The sequence below is a fragment of the Rhinatrema bivittatum genome, chromosome 1, assembly GCF_901001135.1.
Source record: "Rhinatrema bivittatum chromosome 1, aRhiBiv1.1, whole genome shotgun sequence".
NCBI classification, from domain to species: domain Eukaryota; kingdom Metazoa; phylum Chordata; class Amphibia; order Gymnophiona; family Rhinatrematidae; genus Rhinatrema; species Rhinatrema bivittatum.
This window is the reverse complement of record NC_042615.1, coordinates 808691916-808715640: the sequence shown is the minus strand read 5'-3', so window position 1 is coordinate 808715640 and position 23725 is coordinate 808691916. Positions and strand designations below refer to the sequence as shown.

Below are 23725 nucleotides of genomic sequence, written 5' to 3'. Positions count from 1 at the left end.
CTTTAGAACAAACTATTATAAAATAAGGGAGGTGCTCTTGTAATACAGGACAAAGGCAAATATTTAAATGAAGTACATTAATAAATCGCTGATCGTACCAATTATGATACTGGATAAAGATCCTTGTCCGACTCTGCAACAAAGAATCAAGGAAGATGTTGACAAAGCATGCATTCAGGGTTTCCTCACACCAAGAAGCTGTGTTTCTACTCACAGAATATCCACAAATCACCACTATATATATGGTACTGAAGATGCACAAAAATTTAAATCGATCTATTATGGCAGCCATTGGGTCAATTTCAGAGCCAAATTATTTGCTGACCGGTTTTTACAACCGTTCGTACTTATAGCCCGATTCTATGTGCGAGATACCAAACATATGTTGCGGATTGTAGAATCATTGTTGATATATAGAATTCATATTTAGTCACTCTAGATATAAAAGCATTATATACAAGCATCGAAGAGGCTTTGCAGGTTGTTCAAAGTATTTAGACACTAGACCACGTCCCAATCGTGTTCCCACGGAATTTCCAGTTACTTTAACCACCCTGGCATTAAGTTAAAATTGTTTTGACAATGTATTCTACAAACAGATTCACGGTATGGCCATGGGTGCAACTATGGCGCTGGATTTGGCAAATCTGTATATGGAAAAATTTGAAGAGCAATTTTTATATCATCCTGCATCCAATTTCGCACATGCATCCTTACGGGTAAGATATAGTGATGTATTTATGATATGGTGATCGGATGAGAACAGTTTAGTGGCTTTTGTTTCATAGTTGAACATCTTAAGTAGCAATTTACAATGCTGCACGATTTTCATGCTATTAACGTTTTGGATATTCTAATTAAAATAGGTTATCTGCTTAGCACTAGTATTTATAAGAAACCTAGTGACAGAAACATGTTGCTACATTTTAATAGTTTTCATCCATACCGTTTGAAGAGCTATTTGCTGGTGGGCCAATTTTTGCACTTACAAAGGCTATGTCCAAAAAAAGAGAAGAGTATTGACAGGCTCAACAACTGTTCAGGAAATGAACATGAGGGTATCAATACAGGCTCATAAAACATGTCTTTAAATGAGCTAAGTATGCTGAACGACAATGGTTATTATTAAAGGCTCAGACAAAAATGAATTGTATAGTATATGTTTTGAAATATTCCACCAAATCTACATCAGTAGCTTCTATAATTCATCATTACTGGCCGATTTTACAAATACATCCGGTGTTTTCAGAGAAGCCCTTGATTGCTTATACTCATGGGAAAAACATCAGAAACTATACTGTTCATTCATGAATGTCATCTAATGAGCCACAAGGAGATAATATAACAAAACAGAGTAGCCATTGGCCATGTGATGGGTGCACTTTTAGTGATCAAGCAATTGTGGGCCCTGTGTGGACTGATACCCTTTTCAGGCAAACAGTTTTCTGCAAGTGAAAATTCTGACTGCACAACTTCCAATGTTATTTATATGATTAGTTGTTCCTGCCCTAAAATGTATGTAGGTAGAACAAAATATCCTATACGTGTCTTATTGAACACTGGAGCTGTATAGCAACACGAAAGGAGCAAGCACCTATGGTGCAAACCTTGTAATCAACAGACACATAACTAAGGATCTGAAGTAGTGAGTCATTGAAAAGGTTCGACTGAACCTGGGGGAGGTTCCTAAAGTTTTCTTGAATTACAGAGAATAGAATAGATCTTTCACCTTAATTCTATTAGTCCTAATGGACTTAACAATGAAATTGACTGGAAATCATTATTATAGACATTTATTAATAGTACGTGATGACATCATTAGGGTAGAGTAAGCAAATAGATGAGATGAAGGATGATTGACAGATCCGTTTATTAAGAGGAAACCTGAGCCATTCTGGCAAACGTGACCTTTTCCTGCTGAATGCCAGTATTAGTTTAAGAAACAAAATATCAAGTGAGTAAGATGTTTGAATGTAATATACACTTGTGGATGGATTGTATCTACATATGGTTTTTGTTTTGTTTTTTTAATCAGACGCATACATCATTGTTGTCCCTTTAAGAAGAACTATTGTAGTCGAAACGTGGACTCGCTTTGGACTTAGATTGACAGCAGGCTTCTACATTATGGCAGCTCTTGATATCCTACGGCATTTTTTCAAGCTTTGAAAAACTTTGAAAAGGAAAATTGGTTCTTACCTGCTAATTTTCGTTCCTGTCATACCACAGATCAGTCCAGACCAGTAGGTTATGCATCTCTACCAGCAGATGGCGGCAGGGAGCAAACTGAGTCTGTGCCTATAATTCAGCACACCACCTGCAGCCACTCAGCATTGATCTGTACCCAACCTTAGACCAAGGAAATTTAACTTAGAGGGGGAACAAAACCCCAGCCTGGATACCCTGAAATGGAACTAGACCACTAAGGTCCTCAAAAAAAAAAAACGAACAACAATTATACAAAGTATTGCTTTAATAAACTTGGTTACTTAAACTTCAATACTTCTGAACGCAAGCCAAACACCAGAAAATCAGTCTTTCGGTATTACTACCAGGGAGGGCCTCTAGACTGATCTGTGGTATTACAGGAACAAAAATTAGCAAGTAAGAACCAATTTTATTTTCCTGAACATACCCAGATCGGTCCAGACCAGTGAGATGTACCAAAGCACCTCTACACCAGGCAGGAACCCAAAAGACCCACTCTCAGTACACTTTTGACAAAAGTAGAAGTCTCAGGCACCTGAACATCCAAACGGTAATGCTTGGTGAAAGTATCCAGGGAGGACTACACTGCAGCCCTACAACTCTCTTAGAGAGAAACCAACTGGCACTCTGTTCACAAAGTTGCCTGAGTTCTTGCAGAATGCGCCTTCAGTCCCAAATGTAACAGACGACCCTTGATAACAAGCTGCGGAGATAGCTTCTTTCAACCAATGAGCTAAGGAAGCCTTAGACATTCACCTTTCTTGGATCCCCCAAAAGTCACAGAGACCATCTGAATGCCAGAAGGAATTAGTGACCTTAAGGTAATGCAAAAGAACACTCACATCCAAAAGATGGAGATCTTTCCCCATCGTCGGGTCCTGAGACCACACCAAAAATCCTGGTAATTCCACCAAATAATTAACATGAAAGTCAGAAACTACTTTTGGTAAGAAGGAGGGGACCACACGCAAGGACACACTCATCACTGATTCATAAAAATGGATCACGACAAGAGAGCTTGGAGTTCTGAAACTCTCCTTGCCGAGCAAATCGCTACCAGAAAAACTGTCTTTAGCGTCAGAGCTTTCAGAGAAGCTCGATTCAAGGGTTCATAGGGATCCTCACACAGAGCCCATAAGACCAAACTGAGTCTCCATTCCGGGCACAGTTTACAAAGAGGAGGCTTCAAATGCGTCACCCTTTTTGGAAAACAGAGGACGTCAGGGTAAGAGGCCAAATTATCCCCCTGTACTTTTCCCCTGAGACAGCCTAAGGCAGACACTTGAACTCGAAGGGAGTTAAACACGAGGCCCTTGGATAATCCCTGCTGCAAAAAAGGCCAAAATCTGAGGCATGGATGTGACAAGGGGATCCCAGCCTTGATGATTACACCAGGACTCAAACACCTTCAAGACCTTGACCTAGGACATGGAAGTGGCAGGCCTTCTGGATTGAAGAAGGGTAGAAGTCACCTGCTCCGAATATGCCCTCATGCGCCTCTCAAAAGTCAAGCCACGAGACAGAAGCGATCCTCCCGATCCAAAAAGATGGGACCTTGGTGCAGGAGATCCGGCAAATGAGTTAGCGGAAGGGGTCCATCCAACAGGTACATCAGATCCGTGAACCACGAACGACGTGGCCACTCCGGCGCCATGAGAATTACCGACCAGGGATGTGCCTCTATGCGTCATAGAACGCAACCTATGAGCAGCCACGGAACAAGTAGAGGAGAACTCCTGTCAGCCATGGGCATACCAGAGCATCCAGCTCTACCGAGCCTCTTTCACGTCTGCGACTGAAGAATCCAGAGGTCTTTTGTGTTGACTGCTCTTGCAATGAGGTCCAACTCAGGCGTCCCCCACTGAACACAAATGTGGTTCTATGCTTCCTGGAACAATGCCTATTCTCCTGGATCCAGCTGCTGACGACTTAAGAAGTCGGCCTGAATGCTGTCTACTCCTGCCACGTGAGAGGCCGCAATCCCCTGGAGGTGGGTCTCTACCCACATGAAAAGAAGAACATAAGAACAAAAGAAATTGCCATGCTGGGTCACACCAAGGGTCCATCAAGCCCAGCATCCTGTTTCCAACAGAGGCCAAACCAGGCCACAAGAACCTGGCAATTACCCAAACGCTAAGAAGATCCCATGCTACTGATGCAATTAATAGCAGTGTCTATTCCCTAAGTAAACTTGATTAATAGCCGTTAATGGACTTCTCCTCCAAGAACTTATCCAAACCTTTTTTGAACCCAGCTACACTAACTGCACTAACCACATCCTCTGCAACGAATTCCAGAGCTTTATTGTGCATTGAGTGAAAAATAATTTTCTCCGATTAGTCTTAAATGTGCTACTTGCTAACTTCATGGAATGCCCCCTAGTCCTTCTATTATTCGAAAGTGTAAATAACCGATTCACATCTACTCATTCAAGACCTCTCGAGCTTAAAGACCTCTATCATATCCCCCCTCAGCCGTCTCTTCTCCAAGCTGAACAGCCCTAACCTCTTCAGCCTTTCCTCATAGGGGAGCTGTTCCATCCCCTTTATCATTTTGGTTGCCCTTCTCTGTACCTTCTCCATCGCAACTATATCTTTTTTGAGATGTGGCGACCAGAATTGTACACATACACCACAGCTGTCACATTGTCAGAAGATCCTTACCATTCGTCCCTGGACCTGAGGGAGAAAATGTGCAAGAGCTCTGCGCACCACTCGTCTCCAGGCGATTTATAGACCAGGCTCATTCCATTGCTGACCATAGGCCTTGAGCCAAATGACCCAGGCACACTGCTCCCCAGTCCATAAGGCTGGCATCTGTTGACACTACCACCCAATCCGGAACTTCAAGGGGCATGCCCTTATGAAAACTGATTTTTGTTACTCACCATGCTAAGCTCATTCTGGCTTCCTTCAGCAGGGGCAATGGAATGTGGAACTGTTCTGACACTGGGTTCCAGCGGGACAACAGCGCCTTCTGCAGGGGACGCATATGAGCAAACGTCCAAGGGACCAGCTCCAGGGTCGATGCCATGGATCCTAGGACTTGCAAGTAGTCCTAGACCTTTGGAACTGGAAGGCGAAGCAGTCGTCTAACTTGGCCCTGCAACTTGAACATCCGGTCTTGGGTTAGGGCCACAGTGCCTTTCAGGGTATCAAAGTGCACCCCCAGATATTCCAGGGACAGGGACGGAGTTAGATGACTCTTTGCCACGTTGATCACCCAACCTAAGGTCTCCAGGACCTGTATCACCCGGTGAATTGAACGCGAACACACCTCCTCTGTCTTGGCACAGATAAGCCAGTCGTCCAGGTATGGATGCACCAGAATTCTGTCCCTCTGCAGGAACGCTACTACAACAATCATGACCTTCATGAAGGTGCAAGGACCCATGACCAAACCAAACAGGAGAGCCCGGAACTGGAAATGGTTTCCGAGCACCTTGAACCTGAGGAATCTTTGATGGGAATGTGTAAGTATGCCTCCGTGAGATCCAAGGATGCCAGGAAGTCCCCTTTGTGAACTGCGGCAATCACTGTGCACATGTTCTCCATTCGAAACCTGGGAACGTGTAAACTCCAGTTCACCTTTTGTAGGTCTAGGATGCGACAGAATATGCCCTCTTTCTTTGGGACCACAAAGTAAATGGAGTAGCGTCCACGACCATGCTCGCTCGGGGGCATTGGGACAATGGCTTCCAACAAGAAGAGTCTTTGAAGTGTTTCCTGAACCGCCTCCCGTTTGCTTTGGGAAATACAGCGCGACTCCAAAAAGGACTCCTTCAGGCGCTGAGAAAATGCTAAGGCGTAGCCGTGACGAATAACCTCCAGAACCCATTGGTCGGCGGTAATTCTGACCCACTACTCATACAACTGGGACAACCTGCCCACGACCGCCATGCCTGAGGAGTGGGCAAGCCTGATCTCATTGGGCTGACTTGCCAGTAGCAGCTCCTCAACTGGGGCAGTCTCTGGACGAGCTGCCGGGTCACAAAAGGAGCGGTGACAGTTTGAAGACTACTTAGGCTCAGAGGAGGAAGCCCCCTTCCCGGGACGAAATCTGCAAGCCTCACAAAATTGGGAGCGAGGCGCAAAGGATCTTCTTGGGCCTTTCCTATCTTCTGGTAACCTGTTTCCCTTGTTCTCCCCAAGGGACTTCATAAGCTGATCTAGATCCTCCCAGAAGAGCAGCTTTCCCTTAAAGGGAAGGTTACACAACTGAGTCTTGGACGAGATGACCACTGACCAATTACGGAGCCAGAGGAGACGCCACGCCGATACCACTGAAGCCATACCCCAGGCAGCCAAGCGTACTAGGTTGTACAAGGCATCTGCCACGTAGGCAATTCCCACCTCCAGATGAGCTGCTGGGACTGGGGACAAATGACCCAAGGACGCCTGATCTTGTGGCTTCTGGACCCAGCATAAGCAGGCATTTATTTATTTATTTTTAATTTTTATATACCGAGGTTCTTATAGAGACTACAAATCACTCCAGTTTACATATAACGATAAACTGCCCAACAGAGATAAGGGGCTTTACATAGAACAGTGGCACATATGGAACAATATAACTGGATGACAATTTAACATAATGATAATAAATAATATGGTATAGTTTAACATTGTAATTAATAAAATTATGTAATATAATCTGTATAATTTAACTATTTAACTTGGATATAGTGACATATTAACCATGCCAAATATAAATAATAATATAAAATGAATTTTTGAACTTAGAAATTGTAGTCCAGTTGCAGAGGAAAATATAAATAATAAGATTAATTTTTAGAACTCAAAGATTGTTGTCCAGTTGCAGAGACCTGAAGGTAGGACTTGGTATGGTGACCATAATTAGGGGATACTTCTTATTTGGGAAGTCTTTCCGTCTTGGTAGTATTGTGAGTCTGGGAAGGCTTGTTCGAAAAGAAGAGTCTTTAGTCTTTTTTTGAACTCTTGATGATTGGGTTCAAGTCTTAGATTTGGGGGGAGCATGTTCCACTGGTGGGGGCCTGCTAAGGATAGCGCTCTTTTGCTCAGTGATGATTTTACTTGTTGGGCATGCAGTGTTCCTTTGTAAGCGCTTCTGATTGGTCTAGAAGATGTGTGCGGTTGGAGTTGAAAGCTTAACGTGATGGGAGCTATTTTGTTTGTCGCTTTGTGGATGATTGTGAGTACCTTATAGAGTATCCTTTGTTTAATGGGAAGCCAATGTAGGTTACTAAGGATTGGGGTGATGTGATCTTTTTTGTTAGTGCTTGTTAGAATTCTGGCAGCAGAATTCTGTACCATCTGTAATGGTTTGATCGTGTTGTTGGGTAGACCTAGTAGCAGGGAGTTGCAATAGTCGAGCTTAGATAATATAATGGATTGAAGTACTAGCCTGAAGTCGGAGAAGTAAAGGAGGGGTTTAAGTTTTTTGAGGACTTGCAGTTTGTAAAAGCAGTCCTTCGTGGTATTGTTTACGAACTTTTTTAGGTTAAGCATGTTGCATCATGCTCGCACAGACGGCTACTCTAAGTCCCAAGGAAGAGTCCTCAAACATACATTTGAGCTGCATTTCAAGCTTTCGATCCTGAACGTCCTTGAGAGCAGCCGCCCCCGTAACTGGAATTGTGGTCTTCCTGGTGACCGCAGAAACCGTAGCATCCACCTTGGGCATCTTGAGGCAATCTAGATGCTCCTCCGACAGCAGATACAGCTTAGTCATCACTCTCCCTACCCTTGAGGCCCGAGTCCGGGAAGACCCACTCCCGGCTAATGAGTTTTTGTATTTTCTTCAGAATATGGAAAGAACTGGGAGGCCCCCCGAAGACCATCAAGGACCGGGTTCACCCCTTCATTGTCAGACTCCTCCTGACACACTTTGACCCCCAGCTCCTCCAGAACATAGGGGATAAGTGGACGTAGCTGTTCTTTTTTGAAAAGCCAAAACGACCTGAGGGTCATCAACCTCCAGGATAGATTCCAAAAAAAGGTTGATCATCCTTAGGCTGATCCGCATCCGGATCCCCTTCCGGTCTGCTCCTGGAGAGGAAGAGCCCTCGCCCCGAGGGTCATCAGAATCCCCCAGATCTCGACTCCCCTTCGACAGAGACCACCCTGGGCCGCTTGGGATGAACGAGACCAAAGGCTGCACAAGCCCCCACTGTCAGTAACGCAGACATTGTGAGGCGTTCTGGTGGCAGGGAAAGGAAAAAAAAATTATTTTTTTTTCAGAGCGCCGCTTCAGTTCCTGGTCCTAAAGAAGGCAAATCGCTAAAAAATGGCACGCTAAAAAATTGCCACCACTGCACAGGAAGCCAAGACAGGCTGAGAGGAATTTTTTAAAAAAGCAAAATGGTACATGTGCCATGAACTGCAATGCAGTAAATTGTGTCAGACCTTGTCTGCTTCCCTCTCAGGTAAGGGTCAGACACCCCCCACCCCCCCCGGCTGAGATACGCGGGACTCCCAATCCCCCACAGGCCCTTACCAACCTGGCCTGGCCAGCAGCAGCCCTGACAGGCAGGCCGATTAACCAGCACAGCTGCTGCACTCAGAAGCAGAACAAAAAGAAACCAAATGACTTACTTTTTTTTTTTTTAAACAAATAAAACTTTAATAAAGAAAGGCAAAAGAAAAAAACCTTAAAGGGATACTTCCCTGAGCTGGCAGCTGTCACAAAGAGGGGACCTCGAGGCCGAAGAGGGAGCCAGTCTCCTGGCTATCAGGGACCTCGGAAGTAGCAGGCTAGCACCACCAAGGGTATCCAACCCCGGGGATGGTCTGAGAAACCAAGACCTAGTGACCCTGAGGAGCAGAAAAATTTTCTGAACACCCAATCAGGACTGCAAGTATGCACCTCTACCATCTGCTGGCGGCAGAGAAATACTGAGGGGCTGCAGGTGGCACTCTCAATTATAGGCACAGACAAAGTTTGATCTCTGCCACCATCTGCTGGTAGGGATGCATTAACCCACTTGTCTGGACTGATCTGGGTAGGTTCAGGAAAATGAAGTCATTTTTTATGGCTTTATTTTGACAAATGTGGAGAAGATTGTATGTTTACATATTTTAATTGCAAATAAATTAAAAAATAAGCAAAATATTCAGATATAAAAACGAACTGAGATTGCAATATGACCTATGATTATATGCAAGGCTGCCTATGAAGTGTGGTAGCACAAACCGGTGATGCCTAATATGATGGTCATTTCTATAGCATCTATTCAATATATATAGATTTTAAAATTGAGAGCATGAGGAATATCCGATTGCTTAACCACATAGGAACAACATTATAAAGTCAAACCCTCTTCGGGCAAGCAGAGCTGCAGCTGTAAGCGCCATCTTAAATTCCTTTATTTACAGGAGCAAAGTTCAAGGTCCAGACTGGTAAGGTATTGCCAATGGAAACAAGCACATTAAGAACATAACAGCAGCCAAGCTGGGTCAGACCAATGTCCATCTAGCCAAGCATCCTGTCTGATAGTGGTCCCAGAGTCACACTACCACCCAAAAGATTAAAATCAGAGTTCATCTAAGCACTCCCTAATAACTGTTTACGTCCTCATCTTCCAGAAACACATCCAGACCCCTCTTGAACCCTCTAACAGCAGCAGATTCCACAATTTAACTACCTGCTCACTAAAGAAATAGTTCCTTGAATTAGGCTTGAAACTAATTGGATGCCCTCTAGTCCTAGTATTTTTGGACAAAGTGAACTGCTTGCTTGTGATTTGCTCTTTTCCACTAATGATCTTGTAGACCTCCATCATGTCCCCTCCTCAGTCTTCTCAGTTTCAAGCTAAAAATCTCTAATCTTCATATAAGAGGTTCAACAAGACTCAACATTTTTTGGCCTTTTGTACTTTGAGCTTCACCACACCTTTTTTTTTTTTTTTTTTTGAGGTGAGGCAACCACACTGGAGTACTGGGTTCATTTTTCGACACCTGAGCTCTAGACAGAAGCTTATCTTTGAATTTGTCAACACCTTACCAAATTATCTCTATTGCAGAGGTTCCCACATCTGTCCTGGGGGGATCCAGAGCCAGTCGGGTTTTCAGGATACGTGCAATATGCATGAGATATAGTTTGCATGCAATCCTGTTTCATGAATATTCACTGTGGATATTCTGAAAACCTGACTGGCTGGGGGTCATCCAGGACAGGCACACTGTGCCAATGGTTTCAGCGTGTGGGTCCACAGCAATTCCAAGCTCCCTCTCAAAGGTAACTGCCCAGAGTGGATCCCAACAGTGTGACTGGCAGTTTGGATTTTTTCTGCCAATGTGCATCATTTTACCTTGTCTACTCCGTTCCATTTACCATTGTTTTAACTTCCAGAGTCCCTGATTCACTAAGGATTTTTCCCATAGATACAAAATGGGAGATGAATTTGGCCCATAGTTTGGTATCGCCCATGAATTTTGTAACCTCATTCATCACTCCATCCTCTAAATCATTTTAAATTGAATAGTACTGGGTCTAGTATCAATCCTTGCAGCACTTCGCTGTGTACCTCTCCCTTCCAGTTTGACAGCGGGTCATTCAATCCCACTCCCTGTCTTTTCCTTTAACCAGGAACTGATCAATGAATGTATGTTGCCCCCTATTCCACAATTTCCTGAATAATCTGTCATGTGCTAATTTGCTGAACACGTTATGTCCAAATATAGTATGTTGACTGTTTCACCAGCTTCCATGTGCCTAGTTATAGCTTCAAAGAATTCTAAACAGATTTGTGATACATCACTTGCCACCCCAAAACCCGTACTAGCCATTCTATGTGCTTAATTTTGCTCTTGATAATTGTTTCCATCATCTTACCTGGTTTTGATATCAGGCAAAGAAAAATATTGAAAAAAAGGGGACTGGTATATGATTAGATCTTCTGGTGCTTTAGCAGGATACACTGGCTGCAGTGCACGTGCTGTGATACCAGTTAATATTGCCGAAGTGAGAATTTATTTTGGTCATACTGATGTCAGACTTACAAGTCTCTAACTTTCCAGTTCCCCCCCAGAGCCCCCCCTCTCTTGGAGACATGTTGGGCACCTTCCAGTCCTCTGGCACAGTGGACATGATTACTGACAAATTACAAATCAGCCTAAGTGGACCTGCAATGTCTATTAGTTCCTTCAGAACTCTGGGGTGGATTCTATCTGGTCCTGAGAGCTTGTTACTGTTTACCCTATTACTTTTTCCTGCTTCACATTGATGTCTTATTACATCCCTAAAGGTGGCTGATGAAAACAGCCAAAGAAATCATTCAGCTTACCTGTGATGTCCTTATCTTTAATACTCTGTAACCCTTTGGTCATCCAGAGGACTGCCTGCCTTACTCGCTGGTCTCTTATTGAAATACTGGGGGGGGGGGGGGGGGAAGCTTTCTTGCCTGCTAGCAAGCTTCTTCTCAAAATAAAAAAAAAAACTTTTGACCTGCCTTATCAATAGCTTACATCTATTCTGGCATTGTTTGTGCTCCTTTCTATTTTCAATGCTTCAGGTCCTTTTTCCATTTTGTAAAGGAACTTCTCTCGGCTGTGATGGCCTCTTTTCACCTTACTACTTAGCTATGATAACCTCTTGGTCCTTTTCCTCCTTATTTAATGAATGGGATACACGTCATCTTCACAGTTTCTTCAGCTGAAGTACTGCTGGTGCCTAGCTTACCAAACTAAGCGCCTACTTTGGAGGCACAAAACAGTAACCCCCAGGTCAAAAATACCGAGATTAATGTCCATTAAAGCAGCAGTACACATTGATAAACACACTACATTAAAGCTGTATAGTTTAAGCTTACTGTTAAATATTCTCCCACTGCACTGAAAAATGTACACAAGCATTCATTCCTTCTATTAATTCCCAACCAGGTTCCTGTTTTGTCCAAACTTTCATGGTGTGGGATTAACAGGTTTATAAACTGCTCTTCATACAATTTAACAGGACTGTACCTTGGAAGCTATAATCAGTAGTGCACATTTAAGTTTGATATTTCACCATGCAAACCCCATCTAAGCTAGTGCAGAAATTTTATTTTTTTTGTGTACATTTGGTGCCTCAAATCCTTCTTAGATGGAGCAGATCTTTAATCTCTGACCCATGCTCCTATCCTCAGCAACCTTAACTATTGTAACTCTTTATAACATGGACTTTCATTTTGTTAATCCAGACACAGCTGCCAAGTTTATGTTTGGGGGGGGGGGGGGGGGGGGAGTAGGACCACATCCCATCTGCCCCCCCCCCCCTCATGACAGGGACTTAAGTAGTAGCCAATTTTTCTGCAGATACAATCCAACTTGCCAGTCTCACTTTCAAAGCATTTCAATTAGATAACCCACAATACTCGTCTAATCTCATCTTCCTATGTTCCAGGCCGCATTTTACGAATGTCACAAGAACTATTAAGAATTCCCACTTTTAAAGAAATCAAACTTGAAAAACAATCAGGGAAAATGGCATTTTATCGTCTTGCTCCTGCGCTCTGGAACTCCTTACCCCTCCTTGTTCAAAGCAAAAATATGATCAATTTAGGAAAGAACTTAAAACTCTTGTTTTCTTAGACGTTTAATATTTAGCTCGGTTTCATAACTACATTGGTTTTGATGTTCTTTTTCTCATCATATGCCTGAATGGCTCTCTTTCTTGCTATTAGTTTGTTTTTGTTCTTTTCTGTTTTGTTTCACTGTCTTTTTATGCTCGTGGTTGATCATTTACATTTATTGCTTTTAGCTTGTTTTTATTACTTATCTTTATTACTTTGTATTTTGTAATTATTGCACATTGCATTAATTTTAATGTAAAAAAAAGTGCAATTCATCAAATAAATTGATGCTGTCAGTGTTTCAATTTAAGGGCCTGATTTACTAAAGGTTCTCTCCCATTCTGTGTCTATGGGAAAAATGCTTAGTAAACGAGGCCAAGTTCTTTAGCAGAACCTCCCAGCCATCTGCTAAAGAACCAGAGCCAGCTGCTCTGACCAGCTTGCAACGTGCAGAAAAGTTCAAGCAGCAGCTTCATTCAATTTCCTTTCACCCCTCCCCCAATAATTGCATTGGATAGACACATCAGCCGTGATCCAAGTCATGTGCCAATTGCAGCATCTACAGGATGAAGCCCTGACATTTCTTTCACTGCTGTATTAAATAAGGGTATCACATGTAAGTCAAGCAAACTTCATGCTCTCACTCCATTCAAAACTGGTACAGCCTTTGTAGAGTACTGTGTTCAGTTCTGGATCCCAAAGACCATAGAGAAACCAGAGAAAGATAGGAGGAAGGCAATAAAAGTGATATGTCGATATAGCCTGTAAGAACAAGCGAAAGGAGTCGAATTTTATTAAATTAGAAAAGATTTGATCATGAGCAGAATTCAAATACCAAAAAGGCCATTATTAAGCCAGTAATCATTCTCCATTTCCACTGAGGATACAAGTACTAGTGGGCCTTAAATGTAGCAAGAGTGGAACATTATTAGACTAACTTTCAGCACTAGAAAAAAACAAAACGTTATATATTGAGATGGTGGAACACTCGGCAGAGGCTTTTAACAGCAGGCTGGACAAACATTTGTCTAAGAGAGTTGAGGTATAGTTGATCCTGCCTGCAGTTAGGGAAAATGAACTAGCAAACCTCAACCAGATCTGGGTTCAATTCCCAAGTCTGGCTTCTGAGGGAGGTCCCAGTTACTGCCAGACCCAGGGTTTACACATACCAGGCTCTGGAACAAACTGAGGTTTACAGCTTCTTGTGAAGGATGATTGGGTTAGACAAGAACAGAACTAAAATTGGGATAAGTCCCTTGGCACTTGTAAATAAAGGCTCATAGTGCCACAAACCCAATAAGGGTCTATTCAGATTAAGTTAAAAAAAAAAATCTATAAATCAACTGGAAAAATTTTTTGAAAAGTATTATGTATAGGGACCAGAAAAATGGTAAGTAAAATATTTCGGAGATGAGGGGAAGGAGCTGGGAATGGGCTGAGAGCAGGATATACACTCTTAGAATACAACAATCTCAATTACTCTCCATGCCAAAGGGGAATCATCACAAAGAGAAGAGCAGCATATTTACCTGTGCTTCTCTGACAAGCTGGGAAGGATCAGGCACACAGAATCCAATAGGTAAACCAACTTTGGCTGGGGTCTTGAATTTGTCTCCTATTTTGAAGGGGACATCATCTAGGTAACTGAAAGGCCCTAAAACCAATAGCAAGAATACATGAGCTCTGCAACATACCAACATCATACTTCATAGTAAATTCATACAGCAGTGTTGAGGGCACAGTGGTACAAGTGCCCAGTGTACGATCCATTATGAATTCATAACTTCCAATTACAGATCAATGAAGTAAGGCCAACCTTGGACTTCAGGCTGTAGCACTGTTGCTGGAATCCCCATCACTTACAATTGATTAAAAATACTGCAGCCAGCCTAACAATGAATGTAAACAAATTCAACTACATAACACCCATCCTGAAAGCCACATTCAAATTGCTATCCCTTGCCTTCAAGGCATAGCTCTGTCTTATCTGAACAGATCCTTTACTCTATATATTGCCCACCTGGTAGTGCCAGTCATAGGAGCAGTCCCAACACTTGCCCCAGACCTACACTCTCCTTCAGAAGACTGGTAACAGTGCATGATACTTGAATGAGTAATCTTTAGCTACAACAGTCCCTGATTTAACAAATATTCTGTACTTTACATTCTATTACTCATATTAACCAAACTATTTTACAGCATCACTCTCATTGAAGTCTCCCCATGACTACTATCCCAGCACAGCTTTTATATCATTAACCAATGTAATCTATGTTGTAGCAGATTTGTTAATCCAACCCTGTGACTCGCTTTGAACTCCCAAGCTGGAAAAGCATGCAACAATGACAATTCCTCATCCATCAGGCCTGGGGAGGGAGAGAAGACTGCTCTAGCATGACAGCCCCTACTGGCTAAAACGTAATGCTAAGGGAGCATCTCAGAAGGCACTTTCCAGTCCTCAGGCCATATATCTTTGAGGGAAAGCTGTTCAAAGATGGAAGGGAAGAGAGAAGAAAAAAAAAAGAAAAAGGAGTGAAGTCCCAAAGATAATGGTACCTAAGCACAAATTAATGCCATTTTATGGCAGTAAACAAATATAGGAACAAAACACACTGAGGCCCATCAACTCTGCCCAATATTTCCTGGTACAATGACAAGCACCATTTGATCAGTCTTTTCTTTCACTTCTTTGCAACTAAGGATCCTCTGTGTCCTTATCCCAGGCCTTCTTGAAGAATCCATTTTTGTGGAGGCTAATCCAGAATACATAATACATTTCATACAGCACCCCAGTTATTTCATGAATTTGAACTGCTTGAATTCCTAAACTGTGTAATTGTGTAATTATCACTTTTTCTCCCTATGCCATGCCTATGAGTGCTTCTGAAGTGCAATAGCTAGAACTGGAAATGCTAATATGATGCAAACCCAAAATTATTTAAAATACTCCTTGGAGGTTGGTATACTGACTGGTTCAGTGGCAATGCCTCTAATTCTTGGTTCACCTCTCTAGATAAGAGGTGGTCACAACCAGTGGCTCATGCACAAAATGTGGCTCTTGCCTTCCTGCCCCCATGACACTGAGCACAGGAGGATCTGGGCTGGAGCAGGGAGCAAACAGTAGAACAGAAGAGACATTGTTTGTTTCCTGCTCCCGGCTCTCCCACCAGAGCTGCTAAATACAGTCAGGAGGGACCAGCAGTGCAGGTCTGAGCAGAGAAAAGCCTCTGTTCTCAGCTCCGGCCCCTCTCTATTGCCATTTTTAATTATTTCCAGAGACAGGGGCTTTTCTTTGATCAGCGTGCACATGTACTGAGTTCCAAAGTCAGTCTCTGGCCCCTGGTTGACAACGATCGTTATGAAAGCTGGGCTAGATCATAGGAAACATGCTTACGAACAATTAAACTGGTGGGAAGAAGCCTGAGCAGATGCAAGTAAACCTCGGGGTGCCATAAACCAATTTGGTTGGAAGCCCAAAAAAGCAGGAGGAAACTGCCAGACCAATAAAAAATAAAGGATGCTTCTAACAAGTGGAGGATGAGGATTCCCACCTATAAAGTCACTTTGTGAAACATCCCATTGCACCTACCATGAAAATCTGATGCCAACTTCCTAGCCGCCATTTAGAATCTGAAAAAGATTTAAAGAGAAATATTCACAAATCTTTCAAAACTAAAAAAAAAAACATTCAAAGTGTTTGTCTTTATAGATGAGCCTACATAGGATGCTTTACAACAAGCTTTAATATCCCTGTGCTCCTATACCTCGCTCTCCTCCCCTGGACGGCACTCACAGTTTGCATCAAACCTGCTGCATCCTTACACTCATTCAAATCACTGGCAATCTACACAGAAAATGAAATTTTATGTGAACTGTAAAAAGGATGCACACAGAGATATACAATGCTAGGTTCTGTATTAGGAGACACCACCTACGGAAAGGATCTTGGTCACATTGTGGACAATATGTTGAAATCCTCAGCTCAGTGTGCCGTGGCAGTTATAGCAAATACAGATAATAATGAAGATCCAAAATAGGTTCACCACACTGACCCTCCAGGTGCCAGAAAATATCATGGTCCGGAGACACCAACAACCTCTTTAAAGCTGCCTAGCATGGCAACAGCTGGATGGCTCCTACCTGAGCAAAAAAAAATGATCTGTGGGTTTGACCACTGCAGAGAGCTTGGGGGCGGGGGAGGAAGAACACCTAGATCTTACACCTGCATTTAATCATAGCAAGACATCAAGTTAGTTAAAACCAGAACTGGTCTTCCATTTAAAAAACAATTATGAGAACTTCCTTCCCTGATGAATTTTATTTTTAATTTTCTTTATTCAAGAGACATTCACAAGGCGGCAGGTGGAAGCATAACAGTAGGGTTCTACAGCACAAGTAGCTGAAGCTGAGTCAGAGTAAGCTGTCTTCACATCGTGAAAGGAAGCAGAATGATGGCTGGTATGCTAACAGCAAAACATTATTCAGGACCTCAGATCTAACTAATATAGCATTTGAATCTGAAGTCAACCGATTTAAACAGAGTTACTGTGAAAATTTCTTTTATTTTTCCCTGTTTGTAGCTTTTCAATCCTTTAATAAAACTTTATAGTTTATTAGCATTGTGTTTATGGCTGATTAGTGACCCAGGTATTCAAGTTGCTACATGACCTCAATATTCTTTGCAAAAGGTCTGTGAATGACTGAGCCCTAAAGTTGTTTTGAGGTTGCAGTGTCTCCATGGTGAGACCACACCTTGAGTACTGTGTACTCAAGATGGTTGCCGCATCTCAAAAAGGATAGTTGCACTGGAGAAGGTACAGAAGGGCTACCAAAATGATAAAGGGGATGGAACAGCTCCCCCTAGGAGGAAAGGCTAAAGAGGTTAGGGCTGATCAGCTTGGAGAAGAGAAGGCTGAGGGGGGATATGATAGAAGTCTTTAAAATCATGGGAGGTCTAGAACAGGTACAAGTGAATAGGTTATTTACTCTTTCGGATATTAGAAGGACTAGGGGACACTCCATGAAGTTAGCATGTAACATACTTAAAACTAATTGGAAAAAATTATTTCATTCAATGCACAATTAAGCTCAGGAATTTGTTGCCAGAGGATGTGGGTAGAGCAGCTGGGTTTAAAAAAGGTTTGGATAAGTTCTTGTAGAAGTCCATTAACTGCTATTAATCAAGTTGACTTAGGGAATAGCCACTGCTATTACTGGCATCAGTAGCATGAGATATACTTAGTGTTTGGGTACTTGCTAGGTACTTGTAGTCTGGACTGGCTGTTGGAAACATAATGCTGGGCTTGATGGACCCTTGGAATGACCCAGCATGGCAATTTCTTATGTTCTTAGAAACCCTCAGGCAGTAGATTATAGACAGAGTAATTGCACAGTCACACACAAAGCCAGCTGTCAGGTTGCCAGGAGAGATGTAAGTGTGCAGATGCAGGCAAGGCCTGTGCAGTGTTTGCCAAGACTCAAGTTGCCAAGGGTTTAACCTCAAGTGATTGGTATGGATAGCACAAGAGAGTTATGTGACAAACTGGTTCCTCAAACAGCTCTGTTTGCAGTGTTTGTAGTTGGAGGTCCCCCCTGCTTTGGTGCCTATGATGATGCTAGCACCTTGAAGAGTGAGCAAGGGTAAGATCAAAGCAGATGCCCAGAGTGCAGGAAGCGTTCAGGATATGCTGGAGATCTCAGGTCATGCACTGGAGGTTCGTGAAGGATATAATTGGGATGTGGTATTGATTAAAGTGGCTATGATTTGGGCAGAGCTGATTTCCACAGGTCACATATCCTATGACTATTTGGGTTCATCCTAAAGACTTTAAAGTGGAGTTCATAATGGGAAACTGCAGGCAATAGGAAATCTTTGTCTGAGCAGATTCAACATATTTCAGATCAATTTAAAGAAGTTACAATAGGGCTTTCTAAACCGTGCGTCAGGACCTCAAATGGGGTCACAAAACCTATAGCTGAGGGTCCCAAGAGCCTCAAACAGAAGCATTCTTCAGATGCTAGAAACAGCAGCATTAGTAGTGGAAGGCAGCATGGGGCCTGCAAGCTAATACACATTCGCAGGTCCTGCAGAGGCCATGTACTTGCATGAGTTTCTGTGGTAACAGGAGTGATTGGGGCCACAGCAAGACCTGTCAACTTGCTCTAGCGCTCAGACCCCGTGCTGACTTTCATTACTAATACTCCTGCTACTTGCATATCACAGCCTGGCTTTTACCAGCCAAGAGGGAAGGAAAGGGGAGGTAAGGGCTGAACGTGTATGGGCCCACGAAGATTGCCATGGTTCGTTTCCTCGCCCAACACTGCATCTACTAGAGAGAAAATGTTACCCCTCTTCTTACCAGTCGTCATCAACCTTTGGCCTGAGGTCCAAAGGAAAATACTGCTGCTGGCTCTGGACCCGGGGAGATGTTTAGGCAAGTGGCTGTTTGAAGGGAGGGCTCAGATACTGATGGTGTTGAGAGATGGTTCAGTTGGGAGGGATGGGACATGGAGGGTGAGGGGGTAAATTAAAGAAGACTTACTGGACGATTATAGGAGAGGCGCTGGGGGTTAAGAGGGAATCTGCTGGGGGGGGGGATGAGAGAAGGGTTGGAGAGAGGAGGTGAGCTGAGATCAATTTGTGGTTATAAGGGCATAGAAGCGAGAGATGATCAAATAGGGGGTTACAAAAAGGGATGAGAGGTGGGTTGGGGATGTAAGAGCTGAAGGTATGGAGGTTAAGAGTGGGTCCACTGGAAGGGAGGAGGCTAAAAGGGGTCCTCGGGAGTGGATAGCGGCTGAGAGAGAGAAGTGCAGCACAGGTGAGTGCATGACTGTTGGAGGGGGACCACACCCTTGCTGTTTTGGTCATCCTATGGGATCATGTGAATTTTCAAGTGCTAAATTGGGTCATATTGGCTAAAAGTCGGGGAATCCTGGAGCTACAACACTTCTAAAGCCCATGAAAATGATATATTGGATGTTAAGATAACCTTGAAGTTAAGGCAAAGAAAAAGGAAAACATCCTATAATACTTTTTTACATAATAAAACTAAGATTTTGGAGAATGCAGCAACACACCATAATTTGCACCTCATTTATTTTATTTGGAAGCCTATGTGTGTTCAATGCAGTTTACAACACAGACTATAATTTACACACAAAACTGTATTCAAAACAAAATACATTTAAAAATCAATTTAAATTAAAACTGATGGCAATAAGAAGGGATGCCTTTTCTACATTTCGCAGAGTATAGTCCCCGATTTCCCTCTATCTTCAAGAATAAAGAGGAATTGGAAAATTGGGAGGGTCCACAAGATGGGGGGGGGGGGGGGGCGGGAAGTAGGTCAATGTAAAAGATAAGAGGATGCTTTGTTCCTGCAGTCAGTATTTTATTGATAGCACGTATAACTACACTGCCTCTTGTAATTTTCATTCTGCAAGTGATAGTTCTATGTTGACAATGTATTGTTCATGTGATTTTATATTAATAAAAATTGTCAATTATAAAAAAAATCTATTTAAATTGAAAGCAATATTAAAAAGATATGCTTGTTACCTGCTGTCTAAACAACATCTGATAAAGTTTGTAAATCAGCAGGTGATCTATGCCAAAATACGGGAGCCATGTAGATGAATGCTCTTTTCCAGATTTTTAAGCTATTAAACATAGATCCACCTTGTGTATTGATAGGTATAGTAAAGAGATTCTCCCAAGTGGATGCTTAGATCTCAAGAATCAAATAAGTTCTGTGTTCCACCTGGGCCAAACTGTAAATTATAAGCACCTTAAAATAAGCTCTAGAAGTGAGTCAACCAATACAGCTCATACAGTATCAGCAAGATATGATCTTGAGCACCACTCCAGACAGCACACACGCTGCGGCATGTTGCAATAACTGTAATGCTATCATGCTTTTGTTCTAATACAAAGTATAGGCTATTACAATAATCAAGTTATCTGAATAATACAGCTTTGTAAAGCTGACCTAACATCGTTTTAGTTAAATAGATAATTTTGAGGTCTAACCACCTTTTAACATATAAAAAAAAAAAATGCTCTTTACTACCTGATTGATTTGGGGCACAAAAGTCAATTATTACACCCAAATTGCAGACTTCCGTACCAATCTCATCAAGATTAGGAGATGAAATTTGGCAATCCATAATATTATAGTTAATGATCAGTAAATAACCACTCCATATTAGTCACACTGTAAAAAAATAACTGTGTAGGGAATATTTTATTTATGATGCATTGCATAAACGTATAGGTATCAATTTAATCCCTTCACAACAGTAAATGGGCTAGGATCCAATAATGAGGTAGTAGCATTAAGACCATTAATCATAGTCATCAATTCCAAAATGGTTACATTGAAACCTAATCCATTTGTCCCCCACCAATGTAACATTCTCTGGGACATTTTTAAATCAAAAATCCCATAAAATCTTGCATGCAAATCAGAGATCTGCCAGCTCACCACAATTAGGAAAAAATGGATTCCTCTCATCCTTTTTACAGTATTAAACTAATGGCTGATTTATGGTCGTGGCACTGCTTCCTGTAAGCATGCAAACTACACATTATTTTACTACATCTTCCTTTGTTTTTCTCAGATTTTCTGTTTTCTCCTTCGCTCCCTCAAAGCAGTGGTATACCACAATGCCCTTTTACAAATTCCTCTAGAATGAATTTCTGTCTTTGGCGCTACTCTGTCATATGCAGCACTCAAAGACTATTGCATAAATCTTGTGATGCTATTGATTCCATCATATTAAAATGGGTTGAACAAACCCATTCATTAACCAATAACGAAGTTTGCTGCTAAGCAAACCTCCTTCCTTTTTTTCATTATGCAATCATTAGTCCTTACACAATTGTTCATTTGAAACAGCAACAAAAAAAACAGACCATACAAATTCCATAGTACAAATTTAAGTAATACAGTCTGTAAACTTACTATGATGAAATAACACTGACATAAGGGACAAAAATTAAATTGTTAATCACAAATTTCCATCAATGTGTACATTAAAATCTCCAAACAGCAGAGTGGCTATTTGTTCACACAACTGTATAATATGAGATAGATTTGCTTCCAAGAGGGGCTAGCAAATAAACCAAAACTTCTCTTCTAACAGTTTTTATAAGATAATTTCAAACTTCACCTTATTCACCACTAAACTCTCTCTATTAAACAAACCACCCCCTTGCTTATTCTCATGTGCTCCTTCTATATAAGAATATCCTAAAGGATTTAACATCACATAATCGTGCTCATATTGCCACGATTCAGTCACAAAAAAAAAAAAAAAAAAGATTCTGAACAATATCTAAGATGCAATGTTCTTTTGCCCTTACTGACCTAACATTCCTATAGCCTATGTTTAAATTATCAACCTATTTACCATTACCACTTATATTAGCCTTTGCAATGGGGACTAATATCCTAGTCTCTATCCTACTCATCTTTTTTACACCCAAACCAGCATACCTACCTCAGCCTACATGGATCAAGATATTAAATGCATCCTCGCAACTTGCATTATGATTAATGTTAAACACACTTACTAAAATTTTAAATATTACTTATCCTCTCAGCAAACTAAAATATCTGGCCCACAACCCAGAAGTACCATTAAGGGGCAGGCCCATCTAGCGGCCTTCTTTTCAATGCAGCCCTTGCCACACGGTGATGTCACTGCACCAATGCAGGCTCCAGGATCAGATTGGTTTGATCTCTCCGGGGCTTTTCTCACAGGCAAAGTGCAGCAAAGAAATGAGACGTGATAGTGATTTCCCGCCAGAATCCTGGCTCAATTCTAAGGGGGCCTAGAGGCCTTCTTTTCAATGCAGCCAGTCATCATCACATGACCCCTGCCTCTCATCAATATTCTGCAGAGTTCAAATCAGTTACTGCAGCACATATGTTTAAAAGACACTTGCTTAAAATTTTAAGCGAGCCCTTAGTCACTTCCACCAGTCTCTAGGGTTTATTGTTTCTTCATAAAAGAGATCTTGAAAGATGTTAAATTCTACATAGCAATCCACAGAGTTAAATCGAAGCTGCTATCCTAGAGACTTCTGAGCACGAACTGCCTACACCCACTACTTTGTGAATCTTCCTTTAGATTTGGATAAAAAGCGCCTTCTTCCATTATTTTTATTTATTTATGCATAGCAAGTTTGCTTACAATCAATCCATGTTCTCAGTAGACAGCAGGATGAATTAGCCATGACCGGTGGGTGACATGTGCTGGCGCCAAACTGACCCTTCTTAGCTTATAAAGTTTTTGCACTACTGAGCATGTGTGGGAGTTCCCACACAGGTGTTGCCTCCTGAGCCCCTCAGTTGATTTTAGAGCTAACTTTAGCTAGGTAATCAACTCTCCAGGGAGGCAGGCATGAATTTAGAATGACTAATTCATCCTGCCCCAGAAAACAAATCGGAAGCCGATCCAGTTGGCTGTATAGCAGTAAAGAAAGCGAAGATCGGTGCATGAAAAAAAGCCCTTTATTGAAATTAGCCAGACTCTGGCTGAGTTTCGCTCTTTGGTCAAGAGCTGCCTCAGGGGCAATAGATGTTAGCAGGACTTATTGCATGCCTGCAGGGCTGATGCCACAAAGATTATGTATCCACTTTGCATACAATTTTTTGTTCCTGGTTGTGCATAAATCTGTTATTTAAAGCATGCAGTAATGCTGTGCAGCATAAGATGTAAAGATCGCTTCCTTCAATTTGTATCTTCAAAATAGGATAGGATCATAAAAAACTGCGGTGCGTATCATAGAAAGTTCAGCATAACTACATGCTTTAAACCAAAGAGCGAAACTCGGCCAGAGTCGGGCTAATTTCAATAAAGGGCTTTTTTCATAATTCATCCTGTCTACAGATAACAGTTTAAGGTTAACAAACTTGCTTTCTCTAGCAACAAGCAGGGACAAATTAGCTATGAAATTGTCAGTGGACACTCAACCTA

At 42.0% G+C, this 23725-nt stretch overlaps 1 protein-coding gene across 3 annotated transcripts in view; it reads right to left on the bottom strand.

The window, feature by feature from the left end:
• The window catches only part of UBAP1 (ubiquitin associated protein 1), a 95231-nt gene that overhangs the window by 38076 nt on the left and 33430 nt on the right, over nt 1-23725 (bottom strand). For all 3 annotated transcript variants that reach the window (XM_029581228.1, XM_029581209.1, XM_029581217.1), the window contains exons 2-3: nt 16329-16369; nt 14269-14393 (exon numbers count right to left, since the gene is read on the bottom strand). In XM_029581228.1, the coding sequence (XP_029437088.1) occupies nt 14269-14393; nt 16329-16362 (159 nt within the window). In that variant the 5' untranslated portion in view covers nt 16363-16369. The remainder of the gene's footprint in view (nt 1-14268; nt 14394-16328; nt 16370-23725) is intronic.